Source organism: Oncorhynchus mykiss, chromosome 22, assembly GCF_057628025.1.
Source record: "Oncorhynchus mykiss isolate SJ-2025 chromosome 22, ASM5762802v1, whole genome shotgun sequence".
Classification (NCBI taxonomy): domain Eukaryota; kingdom Metazoa; phylum Chordata; class Actinopteri; order Salmoniformes; family Salmonidae; genus Oncorhynchus; species Oncorhynchus mykiss.
Window position 1 is genome coordinate 29,142,676 of NC_143043.1, and position 26,322 is coordinate 29,168,997.

The 26,322-nt window shown below is 42.4% G+C and overlaps 1 protein-coding gene across 7 annotated transcripts; it reads left to right on the top strand.

The window, feature by feature from the left end:
• Positions 1 to 2,897: 2,897 nt before the first annotated feature.
• On the top strand, positions 2,898 to 12,787 carry LOC110502009 (phosphatidylinositol N-acetylglucosaminyltransferase subunit A). 7 transcript variants are annotated; one of them, XM_036959556.2, is made up of 8 exons: positions 2,904 to 3,039; positions 3,332 to 4,083; positions 7,277 to 7,790; positions 8,316 to 8,586; positions 8,728 to 8,860; positions 8,945 to 9,077; positions 9,344 to 9,550; positions 9,709 to 12,787. In XM_036959556.2, exons 3-8 carry the CDS (start codon positions 7,344 to 7,346, stop codon positions 9,973 to 9,975), a joined length of 1,458 nt encoding a protein of 485 aa, XP_036815451.1. In that variant the 5' UTR covers positions 2,904 to 3,039; positions 3,332 to 4,083; positions 7,277 to 7,343; the 3' UTR covers positions 9,976 to 12,787. The 7 variants fall into 7 exon arrangements, with proteins under 7 accessions (XP_036815450.1, XP_036815454.1, XP_036815451.1 ...); XM_090215776.1 differs by having other exon boundaries at positions 2,909 to 3,039; positions 7,277 to 7,628; XM_036959555.2 differs by lacking the exon at positions 3,332 to 4,083 and having other exon boundaries at positions 2,898 to 3,039.
• Positions 12,788 to 26,322: the final 13,535 nt, after the last annotated feature.

Below are 26,322 nucleotides of genomic sequence, written 5' to 3' on the forward strand. Positions count from 1 at the left end.
GATAGGCTTGAAGTCATAAACGGCTCAATGCTTGAAGCACAGCAAAGAGCTGCTGGCAAACGCACGAAAGTGCTGTTTGAATGAATGCTTACAAGCCTGCTGCTGCCTACCACCGCTCAGTCAGACTGCCTCTATCAAATATCAAATCCTAGACTTAATTATAACATAATAACACACAGAAATACTATACTTCTGTGTATTAATTTTAAGAAAGGCATTGATGTTTATGGTTAGGTACATTCGTGCAACGATTATGCTTTTTTCTCAAATCCGCTTTTGTTACATCATCCCCGTTTGGCAAGTTGGCTGTCTTTGTTAGGAAGAAATAGTCTTCACAGTTCGCAATGAGCCAGGCGGCCCAAACTGCTGCACATACCCTGACTCTGTTGCACAGAACGCAAGAGAAGTGACACAATTTCCCTAGTTAAAATAAATTAATGTTTGCAGGCAATATTAACTATATATGCAGGTTTAAAAATATATACTTGTGTATTGATTTTAAGAAAGGCATTAATGTTTATGGTTAGGTACACATTGGTGCAACGACAGTGATTTTTCGCGAATGCGCTTGTTAAATCACCCGTTTGGCGAAGTAGGTTATGATTCAATGATAAATTAACAGGCACCACATCGATTATATGCAGCGCAGGACAAGCTAGATAAACTAGTAATATCATGAACTATGTGTAGTTAACTAGTGATTATGTTAAGATTGTTTTTTACAAGATACGTTTAATGCTAGCTAGCACCTTACCTTGGCTCCTTGCTGCACTCGCATAACAGGTAGTCAGCCTGCCACGCAGTCTCCTCGTGAAGTACAATGTAATCGGCCATGATTGGTGTCCAAAAATGCCGATTACGATTGTTATGAAAACTTGAAATCGGCCCTAATTAATCGGTCATTCTGATTAATCGGTCGACCTCTACTCGTGTCAACTGGCAGCTCGCGGCTGTGCTTCCCTTTGTAGTCTGTAATAGTTTGCAAGCCCTGCCACATCTGTTGAGGTTTGAAGCCATTGTAGTACGATTCGATCTTTGTCCTGTATTGACGCTTTTCCTGTTTGATGGTTCGTCGGAGGGCATAGCGTGATTTATTATAAGCTTCCGGGTTAGAGTCAAGCTCCTTGAAAGTGGTAGCTCTACCCTTTAATCCATGGCTTCTGGTTGGGGTATGTACGTACAGTCACTGTGGTGACGACGTCATTGATGCACTTATTGATTAAGTCAGTGACTGATGTTGTGTACTCCTCAATGCCATCGGAAAACCCCCGTAACATATTCCAGTCTGATGCTAAAATGGCACAGATACAGTACAAAGATGAGTCCTCTATCTATCTCTATGTGAAGGTCATGCGAGATGGAGCTTGAATCTGATAATGGTGGAAATAAGTATGTTAAACTAATGTAGGAAAGTTAACTTTTAGTGAAGGTATTACCCGGTTGAATCTGGTAGGAGTTCGTTTTCTGGGAGAATTGGGTCCCGATTTGGTGGATCCGTGGGAAGTATCCAAAATGGTAAAGAAAGCCTTGAGTAAAGTACAGTCAGTGAAAATCACAAGGGCTGGGCTTGTGTTGATTTTGTGTGTTTATGCTGATCAGAAGGATAATTTTCTGGGCCTCAAAATTGAGTTAATGATTATGCTATGTCATGTATTGACCTACGGAGCAGGGTGGGTGCCTGTCAAAGGAGTAAGTTCTGGAGTGTCTGAGAATGTTGACATTAACATGCTAAAGAAAATTCCTGGAGTGGTCGACATTCGTAGGATGAATCGTTTGGTCAATGGAAGGAAGGAGAACTCTGCCTCTGCAATGCAGTACTGCAAGGCAAATGCAGCATTCCATTGGAAATGCACTTCTGGTGTACCAAAATGCTGTCGGTGTGAACGAGGCGTAAAGAGGCAGGCACATAGGACAAATGTGCTAGATGTTAAATGACACATTTCTCGAGGTAGGAATATTAAAATCTGGCATGTATGATAGAGTCTTTCAATATAAAAGTCATATTCTTATTAATTTATAGGTTAGTGAGAGTGACTTTATCGCAGTGCATTGTCATACCAGCCATAGTTCTGCCTGCTAGAGCCCCAATAGCTCAGATACACAGGAAAACATTAAATGACCCAGGGAAGCGATAGGACACCACAAAAACATATAACATTCAAAATGGGTGAACCTTTCCTTTTAACATCCGAGGAGCTACATGGATTATTGACTCGTGCAGTCCCACCCTATATATACAAATTGTTGTTTTTTGGGGAGGGGGGGTAAATTCTTTCGTAGTTTGTGTTTTAATTTTAATTTTATTTTCCCCGTAGTGGAATAAACATTTATTTTATCAATATCAATTATTTATTTAATCCCCGTCCAGTTAGAGGCGACAAACATTTTTGCATGTAGCTCGCCAATAAATCCAACGAAGAAGACTAATAATAATAATAAGAAGAAGAAGAAGATGAAGACATGATCAAAGATTTTATAACGAAATCAAGATAGACCACATCTTGTCGTTTCCAATGGGAACGAATTATCATAGTGAACAGAACAAGCAAGGAGGTGGGCAGGGCCATGCACGCGTTAGCGATAACCTATTGGCGCGTTGTAGTAGACGTCTCCATATTTCGTTAGGGAACGCCTACTATGAATTCCCTTGTGCAGTAACTCAATTCGGATTTGCACTCCCAAACAGCGAAATTTAAAATTTCAAAGAATAACACTTCATAACAAGTGTATTGAGATCAAATGTTTCATCGATTAAAAAATTTGCCGTGTCGGCCAAAATCCATCTCGTTCCCTCTTCTCCCACTACGCGCCAGTAGGCACCTCTCACTACCATATTTGCTTGTGAGTGGAAACGCCAACCGGTTGCTTCACATTTATACATCCAGTGAAATATCTGTCTTGTTGTTCTATCTTTGACATGATGACGCGGAGCAGGAAGTGTGTGTTGTTTTGATTGACGGAATATGGTTGAATAACGATGAACTGAGACAAAATTGTTGATTTATATAAAACAAAAATACATTTCTCTTTGCTCTGAAGGTAAGGTCATAGTCTCAAGTCTGAACCCTCAAAGTCCTTTGCAGCATCATAGCAAACATACTAGCTTACCTAGCTTAATTTCTAACGTTAACTAGCCAACTAAAAAGTTACAGCAGCTAGTTAACGTTACCTCCAAGCTACAAACGAATGGGTTATCTACACTGTACAAAGATTAGGAACCATGGATGTATTCATAGATGCCAAGGGAAGCCAGGCTAAATTGGAGAAAAAAATGCATATAACAATATATATTTCGTCTCTCTGTGTTTCATAATTGTCCTTCAATTCGCAGAGGCTGAATGTATCTCACCGGAAAAAAAAGCATCCGAGCAAACTAAACAGCGAACATCTGTCTCCCTACGTGTATGCCATCTATCTGATGCTGTCTGGTCTAAACTCTCACTCGAGTATGACATTGTTGCTGCCCATACTTGATTGGAATGCAACGGAAGCCAGCGAGCATTTGGCCTCCCTTGATCGTCAATTTTTTATATATTTTTTTATCAGCGTTAATTAAGCTAAACTGAGCCAGTTCAACTGTGAATGGTCCTGGCTCACCCCAAAAAAGTGTCAAGGAAAGCCAGCTTGGATTTTGGCATCCCTCACATCAAATCGCAATGAGATCATTCATCATTGACAGAACAACTTGAATTGTTGCATCCCGTTGTGTTGTAGCCCTTTGGTGGCTAGATTGCTTGCTAAAATTGGCCCTTAACTAAATTATCCATGGATGGAGATAGGGAGTTGGTCTTGTGGTTTTACTTAATTCTCCATACTAGACAATGATTATAATGACGATTCTGATTAAACCATTAATTCATGCATTGTTGTGCCCTAGCCTGAGAGGATGGACATTCAGCATGTAACAGGCTAATGTTAACCAGCTAAAGTTCTCCATGAATGGAATTAGGCTTGCAAGTAAGCATTTTAGCCAGGTAGCCTAGGACAACAAAAAATAAACACGTGTACTGTATGGCTGAGTGATAGACTGTTTCATCAACATGAAAGAAAGGAGGATGGCATTGGCGTTTCTCTACAAGTAGGGTGAGTCAACATATTTTCTACTTGCGTTCACGCATACTCATGCAGACAGAACCATGGACAGCCACATTTTATTTTGCTTACGTTGATTGCAATAAAAAAAAATGGTATCTTTTAGTTGTTACTGTATTAGACTAAGCAGAGGTGATGGAATGGTGGAGGCAGCTGCTGTTTTCTTTGCGACTTGCGGTAACTCACTGTGGTTCTAAATCAATAGTTCTTTAGTGGTCCGTAAAATCCGGAAACATTAACTTGCTTGACCATGCTGTTGGTCATGTTACATGTAATAAACTCAGGAAAAAAAACTTACTCTCACTGTCAACTGCGTTTATTTTCCGCAAACTTAACATGTGTAAATATTTGTATGAACATAACAAGATTCAACAACTGACATAAACTGAACAAGTTCCACAGACATGTGACTAACAGAAATGGAATAATGTGTCCCTGAACAAAGGGGGAGTCAAAATCAAAAGTAACAGTCAGTATCTGGTGTGGCCACCAGCTGCATTAAGTACTGCAGTGCATCTCCTCCTCATGGACTGCACCAGATTTGCCGGTTCTTGCTGTGAGATGTTACCCCACTCTTCCACAAAGGTACCTGCAAGTTCCCGGACATTTCTGGGGTGAATGGCCCTAGCCCTCACCCTCCGATCCAACAGGTTTCAGACGTGCTCAATGGGATTGAGAGCAGGGCTCTCCGCTAGCCATGGCAGAGTACTGACATTCCTGTCTTGCAGGAAATCACGCACAGAACGAGCAGTATGGCTGGTGGCATTGTCATGCTGGAGGGTCATGTAAGGATGAGCCTGCAGGAAGGGTACCACCATGAGGGAGAAGGATGTCTTCCCTGTAACGCACAGCGCTGAGATTGCTTGCAATGACAACAAGCTCAGTCCGATGATGCTGTGACACACCACCCCAGACCATGACGGACCCTCCACCTCCAAGTCAATCCCGCTCCAGAGTACAGGCCTCAGTGTAACGCTCATTCCTTGAACGATAAACACGAATCCAACCATCACCCCATGCGCACAAAACCGAGACTCGTCAGTGAAGATCACTTTTTGCCAGTCCTGTCTGGTCCAGCAACGGTGGGTTGGTGCCCATAGGTGACGTTGTTGCCGCTGATGTTTGGTGAGGACCTGCCTTACAACAGGCCTACAAGCCCTCAGTCCAGCCTCTCTCAGCCTATTGCGGACAGTCTGAGCACCGATGGGGGGATTGTGCGTTCCTGGTGTAACTCGGGCAGTTGTTGTTGCCATCCTGTACCTGTCCCGCAGGTGTGATGTTCGGATGTACCAATCCTGTGCAGGTGTTGTTACACGTGGTCCGCCACTGCAAGGATGATCAGCTGTCCGTCCTGTCTCCCTGTAGCGCTGTCTTAGGCGTCTCACAGTATGGACATTGCAATTTATTGCCCTGGCCACATCTGTAGTCCTCATGCCTCCTTGCAGCATTGCCTAAGGCACGTTCACGCAGATGAGCAGGGATCCTGGGCATCTTTCTTTTGGTGTCTTTCAGAGAAAGGCCTCTTTAGTGTCCAAAGTTTTCATAACTGTGACCATAATTGCCTACCGTCTGTAAGCTGTTAGTGTCTTAACGACCGTTCCACAGGTGCATGTTCATTAATTGTTTATGGTTCATTGAACAAGCTTGGGAAACAGAGTTTAAACCCTTTACAATGAACATCTGGAGTTATTTAGATTTTTATGAAGTATCTTTGAAAGACAGGGTCCTGAAAAGGGGACATTTATTTTTTTTTGCTGAGTTCATGATTTGTGTACAAAACGGGACAGAGGATGCTATCCGATTTTGTGATAAAACAAAGGTGTCTTTGAATTTATTTTACCACTGTGTCTAATTGTTTCAGCCTTTAGGCCTAAATATCACGGTCGCAAGGCATATGAATTAACAGGTTATAAGAGCAAACAACGCAATTGTCACTACACAGGTTGTAATATGGCCTTCTTTTCTGGCTTCCCCAGTGATTTTACCACCACTGTTAGGAACACCTACTCTTTCCATGACATAGACTGACCAGGTGAAAGCTATGATCCTCTATTGATGTCACCTGTTAAATCCACTTCAATCCTTGTAGATTGACAGGTTAAATAATGATTTTTAAGCCTTGAGATAATTGAGACATGGATTGTGTGTGTGCCATTCAGACGGTGAATAGGTTAGACAAAAATGTGAGTTATGGGCCTCCCGGGTGGCACAGTGGTCTCAGGCACTGCATCTCAGTGCTAGCTGTGCCACCAGAGCCCAGGCCCTGTCGCAGCTGGCCGCGAGGCCCATGGGGCGGTGCACAATTGGCCCAGCGTCGTCCGGGTTAGGGAGGGTTTGGCCAGCAGGGATATCCTTGTCTCATCGCACACTAGCGACTCCTGTGGCGGGCCGGGCGCAGTGCACGCTGACTAGGTCGCCAGGTGTACGGTGTTTCCTCCGACACATTGGTGCGGCTGGCTTCCAGGTTGGATGTGCGTTGTGTCAAGAAGCGGTGCGGCTAGGTTGGGTTGTGTTTCGGAGGACGCATAGTTCTCGTCCTTCGCCTCTCCCGAGTCCCTACGGGAGTTGTAGCGATGAGACAAGACTGGATACCACGAAATTGGAGAGAAAAAGGGGTTTAAAAAAAAGAAAAGATTTGAGTTCCTTTGAACTGTAGTAGGTGCCATTGCAGTTCTTGAGTTAACCTACGGTTAACTGCCTGTTCAGGGGCAGAGCGACAGATTTGTACCTTGTCAGCTCGGGGGTTTGAACTTGCAACCTTCCGGTTACTAGTCCAACTCTCTAAGCACTAGGCTGCCGCCCCTAAGAATGGTCCACCACCTGAAGGACATCCAGCAAGCTTGACTCAACTGTGGGAAGCATTGGAGTCAACATAGTCCAGCATCTCTGTGGAACGCTTTCGACACCGAGAGTCAATGCTTCAACAAATTGAGTTTGTTCTGAGGGCAAAAGGGGGTGAAACTCAATATTAGGAAGGTGTTCCTAACGTTTTGTACACTCAGTGTATGCGGCCAGATGATATCTCGACTAGCTAGCTTGCAACCGCTTATTCATAAGATCATCTTTCGATAAGCTTCATTACCAAAGTGTATGATATAGTAATTAGATTGAGTCCTAGGCTAGTCTGAGCAGATTGTGTTGTAGCTAGCCATTGTAATTTATATATTTTTCATTATTTACACAGGTGCATGGTTGCTCTACATGTGAAACGCCTGTATGAGTGACGCACACAACCACAGCACTCCACCACCATGGGCCAGCGAAGGAGGGGGGCGGCTGCCCATGCTCCCCCAGCAAACAGACACCATGACGGGCTCACAGTAGCTCCCCAGGCCCCAACCAGGAAACACAACATTTGCATGGTGTCAGACTTCTTCTACCCCAATATGGGAGGGGTGGAGAGCCACATCTACCAGCTATCCCAGTGTCTGATCGAGAAGGGCCACAAGGTGGTGATCGCCACCCACACCTACGGCTGCAGGAAGGGGGTCCGCTACCTGACCAATGGACTCAAGGTCTACTACCTGCCCCTGCAGGTGATGTACAACCAGTCCACCGTCACCACCTGCTTCCACAGCCTGCCACTTCTGCGCTGTGTGTTCGTCAGGGAACGCATCACCGTGGTGCACGCCCACAGCTCCTTCTCCGCTATGGGACACGATGCACTGTTCCACGCCAAGACCATGGGCCTCAACACGGTGGGTAACCATGGGCCTCAACACGGTGGGTAACCATGGGCCTCAACACGGTGGGTAACCATGGGCCTCAACACGGTGGGTAACCATGGGCCTCAACACAGTGGGTAACCATGGGCCTCAACACGGTGGGTAACCATGGGCCTCAACACGGTGGGTAACCATGGGCCTCAACACGGTGGGTAACCATGGGCCTCAACACGGTGGGTAACCATGGGCCTCAACACGGTGGGTAACCATGGGCCTCAACACGGTGGGTAACCATGGGCCTCAACACGGTGGGTAACCATGGGCCTCAACACGGTGGGTAACCATGGGCCTCCACACGGTGGGTAACCATGGGCCTCCACACGGTGGGTAACCATGGGCCTCAACACGGTGGGTAACCATGGGCCTCAACACGGTGGGTAACCATGGGCCTCAACACGGTGGGTAACCATGGGCAAGGCGGTAACATATCACATTCCTGAAATAGCTTTTTATGTGTCCATCTAGTATAAATAACTAAAGGTTGTTTTCTGTTTACAGGTGTTCACTGACCACTCCCTCTTCGGTTTTGCTGACGTAAGCTCGGTGCTGACCAATAAGCTGCTGGCTGTGTCTCTGTGCGATACCAATCACATTGTGTGCGTGTCATACACCAGTAAGGAGAACACAGTGCTCAGGGCAGGGCTCGACCCCGAGATTGTTTCTGTCATCCCCAATGCCGTCGACCCCAGAGACTTCACCCCCGACCCCTCCCAACGGCATGACGACAGGATCACCATCGTTGTGATCAGCCGTCTCGTCTACCGCAAAGGTAGGGTGGGGTGAGACTATACTGTATATAATGATAAATGTAGCAAAAACTTGATCTACGTCATTTATTATTACATACAGTTCCTGTAGGTATGATTGTAGGAGTGTGAAGTGTCATTTCCTGCTCTTTCCCTTTTTTAAGGAATAGATCTTCTGGGAAGGATCATCCCAGAGCTCTGTCTGAAACATCCAGATGTACATTTCTTGATTGGTGGAGAGGGACCAAAGAGAATCGTGTTGGAGGAAGTGAGAGAGAAATACCAACTACACGACAGGTACAATTATACAGTGGTGTGTGTATGTGGTTGTATGTGTTTATATGTACTGCATGTGTCTGATTTGCTTCTCTCTCTCCCAAGGGTGCATCTCCTGGGGGCCCTGGAGCATAAGGATGTGCGTGGGGTGTTGGTCCAGGGACATATCTTCCTCAACACCTCCCTGACTGAGGCCTTCTGCATGGCCATAGTGGAGGGAGCCAGCTGTGGACTACAGGTGGGTTCAACCCTTATCACAACACAGGCCAGGTATAGTATATGTTAGCTGGTGCACTGTGAGATAAAGTGGTTGATACCTGGAACTGGTTGGGTGTAAGTCAGGGATTGTCTAATGAAAAGCAGTGGTGGATTGAGTGGGTGTTTGTCCATTAAGATGAATGGGGCAACGAGGTGAACTTTGTACATGTGTGGGTGTTTAGATGTATAGTATGCTTGTAATGTGAGGGAGTTTGAGATCTGATAATTTTGTGTGTGTGCGTGTAGGTGGTAAGTACGCGTGTTGGAGGGATCCCAGAGGTTCTGCCTGAGCATCTGATCACCCTGTGCGAGCCAACCGTGCATTCTCTGTGTGCCGGCCTGGAGAGTGTCATCGCTAGGCAACTATCGGGCTGCGTTGCCTCCCCCGCCACCATCCACGCCCACGTCCGCACCCTGTACACCTGGAGGAACGTCGCAGAGAGAACAGAGAAGGTAGGCTCATTCATGCTTACATACTCTCTATATTATTATGTTTCATAAATCTACACTGTGATACACTTTCATAATACCTTTCATTGACTCCGACTGAGATACTGATGAGGTCTAATTAATTGATACTAACACTGTGTCTATGCTCTATGTTCTGTCAGGTGTATGATTGCGTCGCTGGGAAGGAGGTTCTTCCTCTGGACAGACGGCTGCTCAGACTGAGGGCCCACTGTGGCCCCGTGGCAGGCTCCATCTTTGCCCTCTTTGCTGTTCTCGACTTCCTCTTCCTGCTCCTCCTCCGCTGGCTCCTCCCAGACCGCCTCATAGATATTGCCATGGACGCCACGGGCCCTCAGGGGTTGTGGAGGCGGGGCTTGAGCGATAGGAAAGGAACTCGCTCTAAAAGTGCCGTCTTGACAAAGGAGTAGTCAAGTGGTCACAAGACCAAGCTCTGATCACAACTCCAAGCAGGCACAAATCCTTATCCTCAATTGTTATATAACTCCTGAAAATACAAGTTTTTAAAACATTTTTTTACTTGATATCTGACCGCACTTACCTTATGGCCTGTGGAGACTGACCACCCGTTGCAGGATGTTTCAGGAGGAACCCGTGTGTTTTCAATAGGATTGTTTGTTTTTTTAAATTATTTTTTTGTTTTGTTTTCCTCTATATATTTAATGTATTATTTCTTAAACTTGATATGATCAAAAGGATCAATACTTTGTAGTTATGTATCTTTTGTAATGTTATTTCTTTATTATTTTTTAAAATCCTTCTGAGTGGCAGAATCAAATCAAATCAAATTTTATTTGTCACATGCGCCGAATACAACCGGTGTAGACCTTACCGTGAAATGCTTACTTACAAGCCCTTAACCAACAATGCAGTTTTAAGAAAATAAGAGTATTATATTTACTAAATAAATTAAAGTTTAAAAAAAGTAACACAATAAAATAACAACTAGGCTATGTACAGGGGGTACCGGTACCGATACAATGTGTGGGGTTCAGGTTAGTCGAGGTAATATGTACATGTAGGTAGGGGTAAAGTGACTGCATAGATAATAAATAGTGAGGGGGGGGGTCAATGCAAATAGTCCAGGTAGCCATTTGCTTAGTTGTTCAGCAGTCTTATGGCTTGGGGGTAGAAGCTGTTCAGAAGCCCTTTGGACTTAGCGCTCCGGTACTGCTTGCCGTGCGGTAGTGGAGAGAACAGTCTAGCAAACAAATACATTTATAAAAAATCTCATTTTGTCTGTCATAGTTGAAGTGTACCTATGATGAACATTACAGGCCTCTCTCATCTTTTTAAGTGGGAGAACTTGCACAATTGGTGGCTGACTAAATACTTTTTTTGCCCCACTGTAAATAGGAACAAAAACAACACAGTTTTCACTGTAAACAGCTGACCAGACAAAACGCATAGCTGAAAGGGGAGGAGATGTGGCTGGTAATTCCTTTATTTTCAAGTCTAAGGATAGGCCACCATTCACACATCATTAGGGGCGTAGACTGGGTAATGCACATCGATTATTGTCACTGGCCAAACCCTAACCTGGACAACGCCCTATGGGACTCCCAATCACGCCCGGTTGTGATACAGCCTGGAATCAAACCAGGGTCTGTAGTGACACCTCTAGCACTGAGATGCAGTGCCTTAGACCGCTGCGCCACTCGGGATCCCTGAAATTCATTACTAATTAGTGACCTTAATTCATCCACCAAGTACAAGGGTGGAGCAAAAACCAGCGGAAACTCAACCCTTTGTGGAATGAGTTCGACATGTGGGGTAGAGGAATTTAATATATAACCAAATCACAAAGCAAGTGAAGTGAACATAGTGAACAGTGTGATGGAATATTTTTTATACATGGTTATTTATTAATCATCGTCTTCCAAATAAACAAACTCAAAGATTCAAAACTTTTTGTATGCATCTACAAAAAAAACAGGAAAGCAAAACCAATTCTCCAACCATTGCGTTTTCGAATCATTGGTTTTCGGGAGAGAAAAAAACGTGTCCTCTTCTTGATCTTTGTGAATCCATAAACTAAAAGGGTCCATCTTTGCATATCCACCTCTGCTCTCAGTGTGTGGTGTGCCGTTGTTACCATCTGACCACGCAGATTGACCCCATTCCATTCCATACACATACACACACCTCTCAAACAGGATGTACAAAAGCTTGTGCTTAGCATCAAAACAGTGCAGGGCCCTAACAAACCGTAAAGGCTAATTTCCTCTCCCCATTCCCCCTCCCTATCCCCATCTCTCCTCCCCCAGGTGTGCATTTACATCACTGAAATGAAGGGCCAATTTCATCTACAAAGTGACGAGAACAGAGCAGGGGGAAGGAAGGACATACAAACAGAATACAACAAACCTCTCAGACACGCACAGACATACATACATTCAAACAGTTAAAAACAGTATCAGAGAAAAAGAGGACTGAACCCTAGGTACTGTCTGCTTTGTTGCTGTTTGGTGATTAAGTTAAACAAACAACAAGGTTGTCTATATTTTATTCTGTCAAATTGAGAAGAAAAAAATTGTCATTTGGCTTCACTTTCCCTTCCATGTTGTAGCTAGCTGACTAAATGGGTTAGCTAGCTAGCCAATGTTAGTTAGCAGGCTACGTTAGCTGGCAATGGCTAACAAACCAAGCTACCCGCTTTAGTGATAGCTAGCCAATAATAAATGATGCAAATATGAAATGTTAACATATAATAAACCTTTGATTTGACAGTAGTCTTCCAGTGTAGGTTCAGGGTATTCATGAGCCCCGAATGTTTAAAAGAGATGTAGGAGAGAGAGTACTGTATGCAGAGAGGTTCCAGAGGTGCTGGACACTCCCATAGCAAGCACAGCCCTACGTTTCCATAAACTTTTGAATGTACTCATCTCATGTGTATATACTGTTTTCTATACTATTCTTTGGTATCTCATTCACTTAATTATGCTTACATATCTTGCATTACTCATGTATATACTGTTTTTCTATACTATTCTACTGTATCTTAGTCTGTTCCGCTCTGACATCGCTCGTCCATATGTATACAGCATTAATTCATTCCTACTTAGATTTGTGTGTATTGGGTATATGTTGTGTAATTTGTTAGATATTACTTTTTAGATATTACTGCACTGTCGGGGCTAGAAGCACAAGCATTTCGCTACATCCGCAATAACATCTGCTAATCACGTGTATGTGACCAATAAAATGTGATTTGATTTTTGATTTGTTTTGAATGCTTTTCCAACAGTCTTGAAGGAATTCCCACATATGCTGATGAGCACTTGTTGGCTGCTTTTTCTTCACACTGCAGTCCAAGTCATCCCAAACCAAATCAATTGGGTTGAGGTCGGGGGATTGTGGAGGCCAGGTCATCTGATGCAGCACTCCATCACTCTCCTTCTTGGTCAAATAGCCTTTACACAGGTATGTTTTGAGTCATTGTCCTTTTGAAAAACAAATGATAGTCGCACTAAGCGCAAACCAGATGGGATAGCGTATCGCTGCAGAATGCCGTGGTAGCCATACTGGTTCAGTGTGCCTTGAATTCTAAATAAATCACAGACAGTGTCACCAGCAAAGCACCATCACACCTCCTCCTCCATGCTTCACGGTCCGTTCACCTACTCTGCATCACACAAAGACACGGTGCTTGCAACCAAAAATCTCCAATTTGGAGTCATCAGACCAAAGGACAGATTTCCACCTAATGTCCATTGCTTGTGTTTCTTGGCCCAAGCAAGTCTCTTCGTATTATTGGTGTCCTTTAGTAGTGGTTTCTTTGCAGCAATTCGACCATGAAGGCCTGATTCACTCAGTCTCCTCTGAACAGTTGATGTTGAGATGTGTCTGTTACTTGAACTCTGAAGCATTTATTTGGGCTGCAATTAGAGGTGCAGTTAATTGCTGATTTTCTTATCCTCTGCAGCAGAGGTAACACTGGGTCTTCCTTTCCTGCGGTGGTCTTCATGAGAGCCAATGTAATCATAGTGCTTGATGGTTTTTGCGACTGCATTTGAAGAAATTTTCAAAGCTCTTGAAATGTTCAAGATCGACTGACCTTCATTCTTAAAGTAATGATGGACTTGTTTCTCTTTGCTTATTTTAGCTGTTCTTGCCATAAGATGGACTTGGTCTTTTAGCATATACAGTGCCTTGCGAAAGTATTCGGCCCCCTTGAACTTTGCAACCTTTTGCCACATTTCAGGCTTCAAACATAAAGATATAAAACTGTATTTTCTGTGAAGAATCAACAACAAGTGGGACACAATCATGAAGTGGAACGACATTTATTGGATATTTCAAACTTTTTTAACAAATCAAAAACTGAAAAATTGGGCGTGCAAAATTATTCAGCCCCCTTAATTTAATACTTTGTAGCGCCACCTTTTGCTGCGATTACAGCTGTAAGTCGCTTGGGGTATGTCTCTATCAGTTTTGCACATCGAGAGACTGACATTTTTTCCCATTCCGCCTTGCAAAACAGCTCGAGCTCAGTGAGGTTGGATGGAGAGCATTTGTGAACAGCAGTTTTCAGTTCTTTCCACAGATTCTCAATTGGATTCAGGTCTGGACTTTGACTTGGCCATTCTAACACCTGGATATGTTTATTTTTGAACCATTCCATTGTAGATTTTGCTTTATGTTTTGGATCATTGTCTTGTTGGAAGACAAATCTCCGTCCCAGTCTCAGGTCTTTTGCAGACTCCATCAGGTTTTCTTCTAGAATGGTCCTGTATTTGGCTCCATCCATCTTCCCATCAATTTTAACCATCTTCCCTGTCCCTGCTGAAGAAAAGCAGGCCCAAACCATGATGCTGCCACCACCATGTTTGACAGTGGGGATGGTGTGTTCAGCTGTGTTGCTTTTACGCCAAACATAACGTTTTGCATTGTTGCCAAAAAGTTCAATTTTGGTTTCATCTGACCAGAGCACCTTCTTCCACATGTTTGGTGTGTCTCCCAGGTGGCTTGTGGCAAACTTTAAACAACACTTTATGGATATCTTTAAGAAATGGCTTTCTTCTTGCCACTCTTCCATAAAGGCCAGATTTGTGCAATATACGACTGATTGTTGTCCTATGGACAGAGTCTCCCATCTCAGCTGTAGATCTCTGCAGTTCATCCAGAGTGATCATGGGCCTCTTGGCTGCATCTCTGATCAGTCTGATCAGGCCAGGTCTTGGTAGATTTGCAGTGGTCTGATACTCCTTCCATTTCAATATTATCGCTTGCACAGTGCTCCTTGGGATGTTTAAAGCTTGGGAAATCTTTTTGTATCCAAATCCGGCTTTAAACTTCTTCACAACAGTATCTCGGACCTGCCTGGTGTGTTCCTTGTTCTTCATGATGCTCTCTGCGCTTTTAACGGACCTCTGAGACTATCACAGTGCAGGTGCATTTATACGGAGACTTGATTACACACAGGTGGATTGTATTTATCATCATTAGTCATTTAGGTCAACATTGGATCATTCAGAGATCCTCACTGAACTTCTGGAGAGAGTTTGCTGCACTGAAAGTAAAGGGCTGAATAATTTTTCAGTTTTTGATTTGTTAAAAAAGTTTGAAATATCCAATAAATGTCATTCCACTTCATGATTGTGTCCCACTTGTTGTTGATTCTTCACAAAAAAAATAAAGTGTTATATCTTTATGTTTGAAGCCTGAAATGTGGCAAAAGGTCGCAAAGTTCAAGGGGGCCGAATACTTTCGCAAGGCACTGTAGGGCTAGCTTCTGTATACCAACCCTACCTTGTCACAACACAACTGATTGGCTCAAAAACGCATTAAGAAGGAAAGAAATTCCACAAAAGAACTTTTAACAAGGCACAACTGTTAATTGAAATGGATTCCAAGTAACTACCCCATGAAGCTGGTTGAGATAATGCCAAGAGTGTGCAAAGCTGTCATCAAGGCAAAGGGTGGAGAATGAAGAATCTCAAATGTTAAATATATTTGTACTTGTTTAACACTTTTTTGGTTACTACATGATTCCATATGTGTTATTTCATAGTTTTAATGTCTTCACTATTATTCTGGTCTATTAAAAATAAAGAAAAACCCATGAATGAGTAGGTGTGTCCAAACTTTTGACTGGTACTGTATATATAAAACATTTTTCTTTACTTTCCCCCAATTGGGAGTTACAGTCTTGTCCAATCGCTGCCACTCCTCTATGGACTTGGGAGAGAACAAGATTGAGAGCCATGCGTCCTCCGAAACACAACCCTGCCAAGCCACACTCCTTCTTGACACACTGCTTGCTTAACGTGGAAGCCAGTCCCGCAACAATGTGTTGGAGGAAATACCGTCCAGCCGGAAACTGAAATCAGCTTGCAGGTGCCCGGCCCGCCACAAGGAGCCGCTAGAGCGCAATGGGACAAGGAAATCCCGGCAGGCCAAACCCTCCCCTAACCCGGGACAACGCTGGGACAATTGTACACCGCCTCATGGGTCTCCCAGTCGGCAGGAATCAAACCTGGGTCTGTAGTGACACGTTAATCACTGCGACGCAGTGCCTTAGACCACTGCACCACTCAGGAGGCCCAGGATTTTTTTTATTGTGAGTTCCCCCAACAACAACCATTTGGAGCCCCCTAGCGCCCGCAGCGCCCTGTGCGCAGCATGTAGTCTGACTGTACAGTATGTATGTAGTTTACATCCAGACTGTTTGTGAAATCTGAACCATGGTTTGATGAAAACATGTTGGTGTTTTTTGCGCTATGAAAAAAACTGAATTTTCTGTTTGTGTGTGTGCATCAGTCCATCGCCTTACCTATGCTTACCTCTATTGTCATGCAACAGTCACCCCTATCCCATGGACAGGGGGGTTGTGGAGGTGATACTCATCGGAGGAGGAGGTAGCTTGGGGCCTGATAAGAGTTCTGGGAAAGCCAGCAGCCAGACAGGTTTGTGGATCCCACTCAGACAGGCTAATACCATGTTTCAGTCACTGTGGAGGAGGCTGCTGTTGTTTGACCATGGGTGCTGTTCAGACTGCGATTGCCCTTTGCAGTCGGCCTTGGAGTGACCCCTTCCACATCTACGGGGGACTGCCGTGCAACTCACTCATTGCTGGTATGATTTTCTCATTTTCTTCTGCTGCTTTGTTAAAATACATTCAAATAAAATAAAATTGTATTTGTCACATGCACCGAATACAACCTATAGGAATGCTTACTTACAATCCCTTAACAAACAATGTAGTTCAAGAAATAGAGTTAGAAAATATTTACTAAATAAACTAAAGTAAAATAAAAAGTAACAATAACGAGGCTATGTACAGGTGGTACCAGTACCGAGTCAATGTGCGGGGGTACAGGTTAGGTGTTAGTTAAGAACAAATTAAGAACAAATTGTTATTTACAATGACGGCCTACCCCATCCAAACCCGGATGACGCTGGGCGCCGCCCTATGGGACTCCCAAGCACAGCCGGATGTGATGCAGCCTGGATTCAAACCAGGGACTGTAGTGACACCTTTTAGCAGTGAGATGCAGTGCCTTAGACTGCTGCGCCACTCAGGAGCCCTGAGTGGTACTGTGTATGTGGTTGTATTCTACATATGTGTTTTTGCGCATGCATTTATTATGCAGAATCAGAATGGTCCTTTCATGCAGAATGATGGTGTAATGGTAAACATTGTATTCAGTTGTGTCTGGAGGTGTTGCTGTCTCATGGGGCTCACATAGACCAGGAACTGCCTGGTGTGGGAACCCCTCTGTATGCTGCCTGTCTGGCTCAGGCCACCTACTGTGAGACCGCTGCAATCAGGTGTTGATGACCAAGGTGGGTGTGGTCAGGACACATTGTTAAACACAGCAATACAAGGGGGAGGAGTCAGAGGTGGAACTACTGATGGACTACAGGTTTGATGGGAGTTGTAGGAATTCAGATGGGAAGACTCCTGTGGAGCTGGCAAAGTAGTCAGAACTACAATACAGAAAAGGGGTAAGAATATGCACATTCACACACAAATACATGCATGAGTCTACCCAAACTTCTTCCAGTATGAACATTTATGTACTGATGGAAGGCTATCAATATATTTTCCATGTCTAACCTATCTCCTTCTTCCCATCCTCTTTTTCGTTCTAACTCCTCTCTCCTCCTTTCCGCCTCATGTCTTTCTACCCAGGTCCGTGCACTCTCTCTCAGCTGTGTCAGTTCTGCATTCGGAAGAGTTTGGGACGAACTTGTCTGCACAGAACACCAGGCCTCTACCAGGCCTCTACCAGATTCCAGGCTTTCCTGCTTTAACAGTAACACTGGAACATTTACAAAACATTTCATCTTACTGTGTTATCTCATGACATAGCTATTGTAATTGACTTTTCAACTTTTCAATGTTTTGAGCAGTGAGTTGGTGACTGAACAATGAATGAATGTCAGATGGTTTTGTAAATCTTGGGTTTATAGATACTGGGTTGACTGTTTTGTAGCCTTTATCTTTTATGAGGTTGCTGTATTTTTCTAACTAAATCATTTTATTCATCAAAATTGTTTTGTTTTGTCATAAACCCCTTATGTTGTAGTGGATTTGTGTTTATGTAATTGAGTAATATTACCGGCAGAGGGAGCCCCATCACATACTGTATCTGACCCTGGTCCATTCCCCTGCTGGATCTCTTGGACAAAAGGCAAGTTGTCTAGTTATATTTTAGTAGTTAATTTGAAAATTAGATTTTTTTAAATACTAAATTTAATCGACTATAGTTTACACAGTTTCAGGCAACTATACTGAACAAAAATATAAACGCAACATGTAAAGTATTGGTCCGATGTTTCATGAGCTGAAATAAAAGACCCCAGAAATGTTCCATACGCACCAAAACCTTATTTTTCTCAAATTGTATGCACCAATTTGTTTAAGTCCCTGTTAGTGAGCATTTCTCCTTTGCCAAGATAATCCATCCACCTGACAGGTGAGGCACATCAAGAAGCTGATTAATCAGCATGATCATTACACAGGTGCATCTTATGCTTGGGACAAGAAAAAGACACTCTAAAATGTGCAGTTTTGTCACACAACATAATTCCACAGATGTCTCAAGTTTACACTAGGGGTGTGCCCAGTACTCGGGAAAAAATAGTATAGTAACTGGATATTTTCTCAATATGATTATGACTCAAGTATTCTTTGTAATTATCTGTTAACTGAACAAAATTATTTTCAGCTGCGTGCTGACAGCATCTTGCTTTCACTCAAACAGTGTGAAGCACTGTGTGCTCTAAACAACTAGTGGCTAGTCTTCTGTCTGTAAAGAATGAGCGGGGTATCGGTTGAGCCTGCTGCAACGATTGGATTAGAACAAGCGGCTCTCCCTCCACAGCAACTCTCTTTTCAGACACGCGCACCTCTGTTGCACTCACTCACGGGAAATGACTAGATTGAACAACAATGACCAGCTACGGATTCTGATTCATACACAACGTTTGGAGTTCTCCATCTCCAAACATTGTGTATTAATCAGAATCCGTAGCTAGTCATTGTTGTTCAAATTAGTTATTTCCTGTCGATTTTGCTGAAGCCATATTGTTGTTTTGGTCTGTCTACTTAGCGTTGTTTATTAGGCTACTTTGTCTGTCGTTATGTGTGTTCCCTTGGCAACCATGAATACATGCCACTGATTATCCTAGCTTCATCTAAATCTGTGTCTGGAATAAATGCAGACAGTAGTAGCCAGCCATGCATTAGGCTATTTATTAGTCTATTTAGTTGATAATTGAATAGGACTAAGTAAGTAAATCATGTGCATTTTCATCTGTCGGGTTGTTTACCTTTGAACAATGTGTGTGAATGAGTGAAAGAACATAACAATACATGTTTGAGGTATAGGCTTTATCGGCTTTTAAAGCACACTTCAGGGTTTTCTGATCACCACTAAATCCGAAAACAGAGTATGACAAGATTGGCACATATTTTGAAAAATGTTTTGCTGAAGATCTCACTTGGTGAAGTCCATTTAATTTAAAGTGAATGAAAGGAACAACCATGTCTCAAAAACATGAATGGGTGGTAACTGTGTAATTTACTCAAAAGGAAAGGCACTCTTGGAAACATTTGATTAAGGCTTTACACTAAACCGTGAAAGAGTTAAGTCTGTGTTCCCATATAGACACCAGAACAGTGTTAAATTAACACCCTACTTGCAGTCTTGATGTGACCTGAGGTATGAACTGGGGTTTTTCCCTTATAACTAATGGTATAAAGGATGACCTAAGGGTACCACCACAGTGACAAGTGTTTGTATCCTTTTAGGCAGGGGTGCAGGGGGGGCATATTTAGTATTTAAATGTTTTATCCAGTCGGATAAACACTCCAAACAGCCTACCTGACTGTTTGGAGGCTTCCGCACGGTCCTAAAGCACACTGTTGCCTCGTTTTCTATCACATTCCAATGATAAAACTGGGAGGGAGAAAAATGCAATTTCAGTGAAAGTTGTAGCTCTGCTTTTAGGAACAACCCCCACCCCTCCCTCCCCAAAATAAATTCTGAAAGTATAATACAATGGCATGAAACTCATGGTTTACAGACCACATCAGGCCTGAATATCACATTATGCTGGTGTGGCCGATATGAAATGGCTAGCTAGTTAGCTATGGTGCGCGCTAATAGTGTTTCAGTCGATGACGTCACTCGCTCTGAGACCTAGAAGTAGTTGTTCCCTTTGCTCTGCAAGGACCGTGGCTTTTGTGGCACGATGGGTAACGATGCTTTGTGAGTGACTGTGTTGTCTGTGTGCAGAGGGTCCCTGTTTCGAGCCCAGGTTGGGGCGAGGAGAGGGACGGAAGCTATACTGTTACACTGGCTTGCAAGATGATGTGGAATTAATTCCTATTGGAATCCTGCCAATTTGGGGATTTTTTTTATCACCCGCAAACTGTAGGCTTGCCAGGGTTGGTATGACTAGGCTATAAGACAACCTAAAGCATCTACACTGGAACAACCACTTTAGTAAAGGGTGCAATAAGTCCAAGTAACATATTAGATTAATTTAGAAAATGTTTGTAATTGATATTTTACTAGTGTAAGATTCATTAATTAATTAATCTATCAATCAGTGGACATGCACAAACATAGATATTGAAATAAGCAATTCTAAAAAACAACCTGCAATGTAGCATGCTGGGAAATATACTAATGCTGATTGTAGTTTTTGGTTCAAAGTAGTGATGTTCTGTTTGATACCAGAGCTCTGAGGCATGCTTTTAAATCGCTAAGCAGTGTACTTCAAAGCAGTGTGCCGATGCCTGTATCACTTCATCAGAAGCATGTGATCAATAACGTCTGAAGCTTTGTTTCATCGAACAATCACCTGATTGGTTTGATATTAGTTTGGTAGAAGACAAAAAGTCTACGCTGCGCACGTCATCTATAATAATTTGGCTGCTTTAAATTATATTCACCAGCAGGTGACACCAGTGTCCACTGTGTTAATCAAAGCCTCAAGTAATGAACCTATTTTCGACACAATTGGCTGGAAAACCTCAATGCTTCAGGAAGCCTTGTTTCCCCATCACTAGTTCAAAGTGATGTGTATGAATTCCAGGCCCATTTATTAGGGTAAAAATCGGCCCTCAAAATAAGGACTTATGGATTATGTACGGTATGGTATTATAATAATAACATATTAACTTAGTATCTCACCGGGTGAAGTCTATAGGACAGACATTTGATGAATGCAACAACCATGTCTCTGTCACTAACCAATACAGTCATGGGTGGTAACTCTACAATTTACTCAAAAGGCAAGGCACTGTGAGTGCATCTCAACAGTCGCCAATGGTTTCCTGGGTTGCTCCACGAAAAAAGAGCCTTTGACATTTTAATTAGAAATTGTCCATCAATACTGAATTTTAAAAGCCTGTTATATTAAAGGAAGTGCCCTTTAATATAGATCACATGGAGAATTCAATAAATCAGATTTTTTTAATATAAATAAAGGATTGCTTAAGTACCAAAATTCCTCATTTTGAAATGTCCCTCTGCCAACTCTGTGTCACTTCAAGGAAGAGTTTAACCCACTTAATCCCAACATGTCTCCAAGTTGTAAAGCCCTAGTTATTTTGTTGCTTTGACAAAGTCATTTCTTGAAGATTATTATTTATTTCATTTGATTAGTGATTAATTTACTTCTGTCCCTCATTTTAAGGTCAACCCTGTTACATGAACTGAACTCTCATTTTGGTGAAACTATTCCATTTGAAATATGTATTTCAAAATAAACATTGAACATCGATTAGCCAAATGATAGAGTAAAAGCAGGCGAGCTTGTTCTACTGTTTTTGGCAATGTTCTGGTGTTTTGTGGTGTAAAACTGAGTGTGTCGGGTATAGATAGACAGGCTAGAAATGTATAAACAATTTTTGCATTCAATTGCAACTCCCTGTTGCACACAACAAACTTCCATTCCTCGTGTCACAAGAAGAAATCTTCAACCCTGTTACTTTATTTGACACTTAATAGGCACTTACTATAGTATATTTTTTGATTTAACCTCTTGCGATGGGAAAACATGTTTTTATGAAGTTGAACATGTGCTCTTTTATGACAGAATGTAATTAGGCGAAATCAAATGGAAGAGGCATAAAAGATGAGATGGGATGCGAGGAGAGTGGGGGTGGAGAGGAGCAGAGGAGAAGTGTGTGTACATACCTGGTGTGGCTGCAGGGTGTTTCCTCTCCTGTGCTCCTCTTATGCCAGTTTAGATTGAAAAGGAAAAGGTCATATCATCAAATGCCTGATGGCCAATCAGGTCTCATTAAGTCTCATTAGAGGGAGAGTCCTTCAGCCTACCGTCCTGAAACAGAGGTCATCAATAGTTCATCATCACATTAGGCATCACTGAATGCAACAGTAACCATAACAACAATGATTGTATTGATAATGTAATAAGTATGTATCCTGTCTATATACAGCTTTTGAAAGTGCAATACAATACAGCAATAATGACATTCAGGGAGTCTGTAATAGTGGTAATTATTAGAATTACAGGTTTGTGTGTGCTTTATTAGTTTTGGCCCTGTATTATGTCGAAAATCCACTCGAAAGCCCCAACGCAAAAAATAAAAAAAAGTCGGGCAAATAGGCTATAGGGGGGAGTGGAGTAAGCTGAGCCAAAGGCGCAAGTTGAGCCACCCTTGTTTCTATGAAACCATACACAAAATTAATAATTTTACAAAATATTTAGGAAGAGTTCATCATTTAATGGAGAAACCACATGGAAAAAGTGGTAAACTGGTTATGTAAAAAAAAAAAAGAAGGATTTTCACCAAGTCAAATTAATTGATTGTGTTAGAGGTTTCATGATGTTTGTATCTAAACCAAAGTAGATCATTTAAAGTTAGTTCTGTACGTCAGTTAGGGTCTCTAGAAGCTTCAATATGAGATCCTAAACCTACAATGAAAGTGCACCCTTGTAGCTGTGTAGGCTAGTATAGTCAAAATGTTTGCCTTGGGATAAGTTGAGCATATTGACGTGTTTTCTTCCTAGGCGTAATGCAAGGCATTACCGCTACGATATGAGGTAGAAACAGGGCCTGGCCTATGTTAAAAGTTTGTTTTAAAGTACAAAGTGTTTGTTAGGTGTTAATCCTGCCTGTGTTAAAAAATGCTTATAATTATTAAAAGACAAAAAAGTGATTGTGATTGTTTTGAATTGTGAAATCAAGATAGACATGTTTTTAAAACAGTAGTGGTACTCTAAGGCTTCATGCCATAATGACTACCTCTACAATTTACTCAAAAGGCAAGGCACTGTGAGTGCATCTCAACAGTCGCCAATGGTTTCCTGGGTTGCTCCACGAAAAAAGAGCCTTTGACATTTTAATTAGAAATTGTCCATCAATACTGAATTTTAAAAGCCTGTTATATTAAAGGAAGTGCCCTTTAATATAGATCACATGGAGAATTCAATAAATCAGATTTTTTAAATATAAATAAAGGATTGCTTAAGTACCAAAATTCCTCATTTTGAAATGTCCCTCTGCCAACTCTGTGTCACTTCAAGGAAGAGTTTAACCCACTTAATCCCAACATGTCTCCAAGTTGTAAAGCCCTAGTTATTTTGATGAGAATGTCTACAGGGAGGATGACCTGGCAATGTGGTGCCGGGACAACAACCTCTCCCTCAACATCAGTAAGGCCAAGGAACTGACGGGGCTGCAGTGGAGCGGGTCGAGTGATGCAAGTTTTTCTGTGTCCAAATCACTAAGGACATAAAATGGTACACACTCCGTGCCTCTTCCCCCCCAGGAGGTTGAAAATGTTTGGCATGGGCTTTCAAATCATTAAAAAGGTCTACAACTGCACCACTGAGAGCATCTTGTCTGGCTCCATCACTGCTTGCTATGGCAACATTACCGCCCTCGATCAAGTGGACAACAGAGGATGGTGTGGACAGCACACTAAATCACGGGGGCCAAGCTCCCTGCCATCCAGGACCTCTATATCAGGCGGTGTGAAAGGAAGGCTCGGAAAATCGTTAAAAGTCTTCATCAGTCAAAATCAGTTTTTTCATGAAATTGGATGATATTTGAAGACCAAAGTATGAAAAATGACTGTTGCTTCTTCTAAATTGATAAAGGTTGAACATAAAGTTACTGTTCCCTTCCTCCATTTTAAACACTTGGATACATTATTAAGGATACATTATTAAGTGGACAAGGTGACATCACCTTAACTATCATTTTAATACACCTTTGGTAACATGATATTCTCTTACCTAATTTATATAATTATCGCCTTGTAACCAACATCGGAGAAGGCGTGTTTGCAGAGGGGCATGGTTTATATAGCTAGATAGCTACTCTACTGGTGCCAAAATTTGATTGTAGCAAATATATTTAAAAGTTTACCCTATTCATCTATGGCCAAGATACTTAGATGTTTCCCCTTTCATCTGTGTCTGGTGTTAGCTAGTTACTGGCTAGCTAGTCCTTCAGCCAGCATGGAGCAAAAGGGGGCGAGGGTCATTCAAAACTCTGATGCAGTTGTCAAGTCAACACATCTGTAGGTGCTGCTGTGAACTGCAATACAAGATAATATTTGTTCATTATATTGTCTTTGATATAAAATACAGGTCTAAAAATATATACAGTACCAGTCATAAGTTTGGACACACTTACTCAATGTTTTTTCTTTATTTGTCCTATTTTCTACATTGTAGAATAATAGACAAGACATCAAAACTATGGAATGACACATATGGAATCATGTAGTAACCAAAAAAGTGTTGAACAAATTAAAATATATTTTATATTTGAGATTCTTCACAGTATCCACCCTGTGCCTTGATGACAGCTTGGCACACCCTTGGCATTCTCTCGACCAGATTCATGAGGTAGTCACCTGTATTTTAAGGAACAGGTGTGCCTTGTTAAAAGTTAGTTTATGGAATTTCTTTCCTTCTTAATGCGTTTGAACCAATCAGTTGTGTTGTGACAAGGTAGGGGTGGTATACAGAAGATAGCCCTATATGGTAAAAGACAAAGTCCATATTATTGCAAGAACAGCTCAAATACGCAAAGAGAAATGACTGTCCATCATTACTTTAAGACATGAAGGTCAGTCAATCCGTAACATTTCAAGAACTTTTGCAGTCACAAAAAACAATCAAGCACTATGCGCTATGCCTCTGTTGCAGAGGATATGTTCATTAGAGTTAACTGGACCTCAGATTGCAGCCCAAATAAATGCTTCACAGAGTTCAAGTAAGAGACACATTGCAACATCAACTGTTCAGAGGAGACGACGTGAATCAGGCCTTCATGGTCAAATTGCTGCAAAGAAACCACTACCAAATGACAAATGATAGTCCCACTAAGAAGAAGAGACTTGATTGGGCCAAGAAACACGAGCAATGGACATTAGACCGGTGGAAATCTGTCCTTTGGTCTAATGAGTAAAAATGTGAGATTTTTGGTTTCAACCGCCATGTCTTTGTGAGACGCAGAGTAGTTGACCGGATGATCTCTGCATGTGTGGTTCCCACCGTGAAGCATGGTGGAGGAGGTGTGATGATGTGGGGGTGCTTTGCTGGTGACACTGTTGTGATTAATTTTGAATTCAAGGCACACTTAATCAGCATGGCTACCACAGCATTCTGCAGCGCTACGCTATCCCATCTAGTTTGTGCTTAGTGGGACTATCATTTGTTTTTCAACAGGACAAAGACGCAACACTCCTCCAGGCTGTGTAAGGGCTATTTGACCAAGAATGAGAATGATGGAGTGCTGCATCAAATGACCTGGACTCCACCAACACCCCACCTCAACCCAACTGAGATGGTTTGGGATGAGTTGGACCGCAGTGTGAAGGAAAAGCAGCCAACACGTGCTCAGCATATGTGGGAACTCCTTCAAGACTGTTGTAAAGGCATTCCAGGTGAAGCTGGTTGAGAGAATGCCAAGAGTTTGCAAAGCTGTCTTCAAGGCAAAGGGTGGCTACTTTGAAGAATCTAAAATCTATTTTGATTTGTTTAACACTTTTTTGGTTACTACATGGTTCCATATATGTTATTTCATAGTTTTGATGTCTTCACTATTATTATACAATGTAGAAAATAATACAAATAAAGAAAAACCCTTGAATGAGTAGGTGTCCAAACGTTTGACTGGTCCTGTATATGTACTGAGATTTTAGAGTATTCTGAAAATATTTTTAGCAAGGGAAGCATTGAGTTTTCAATGTCGGTCAGGTATATCAGGAGATCCTCTGCAAATAGGTTGAGTTTATATTCATGTTTACCAATAC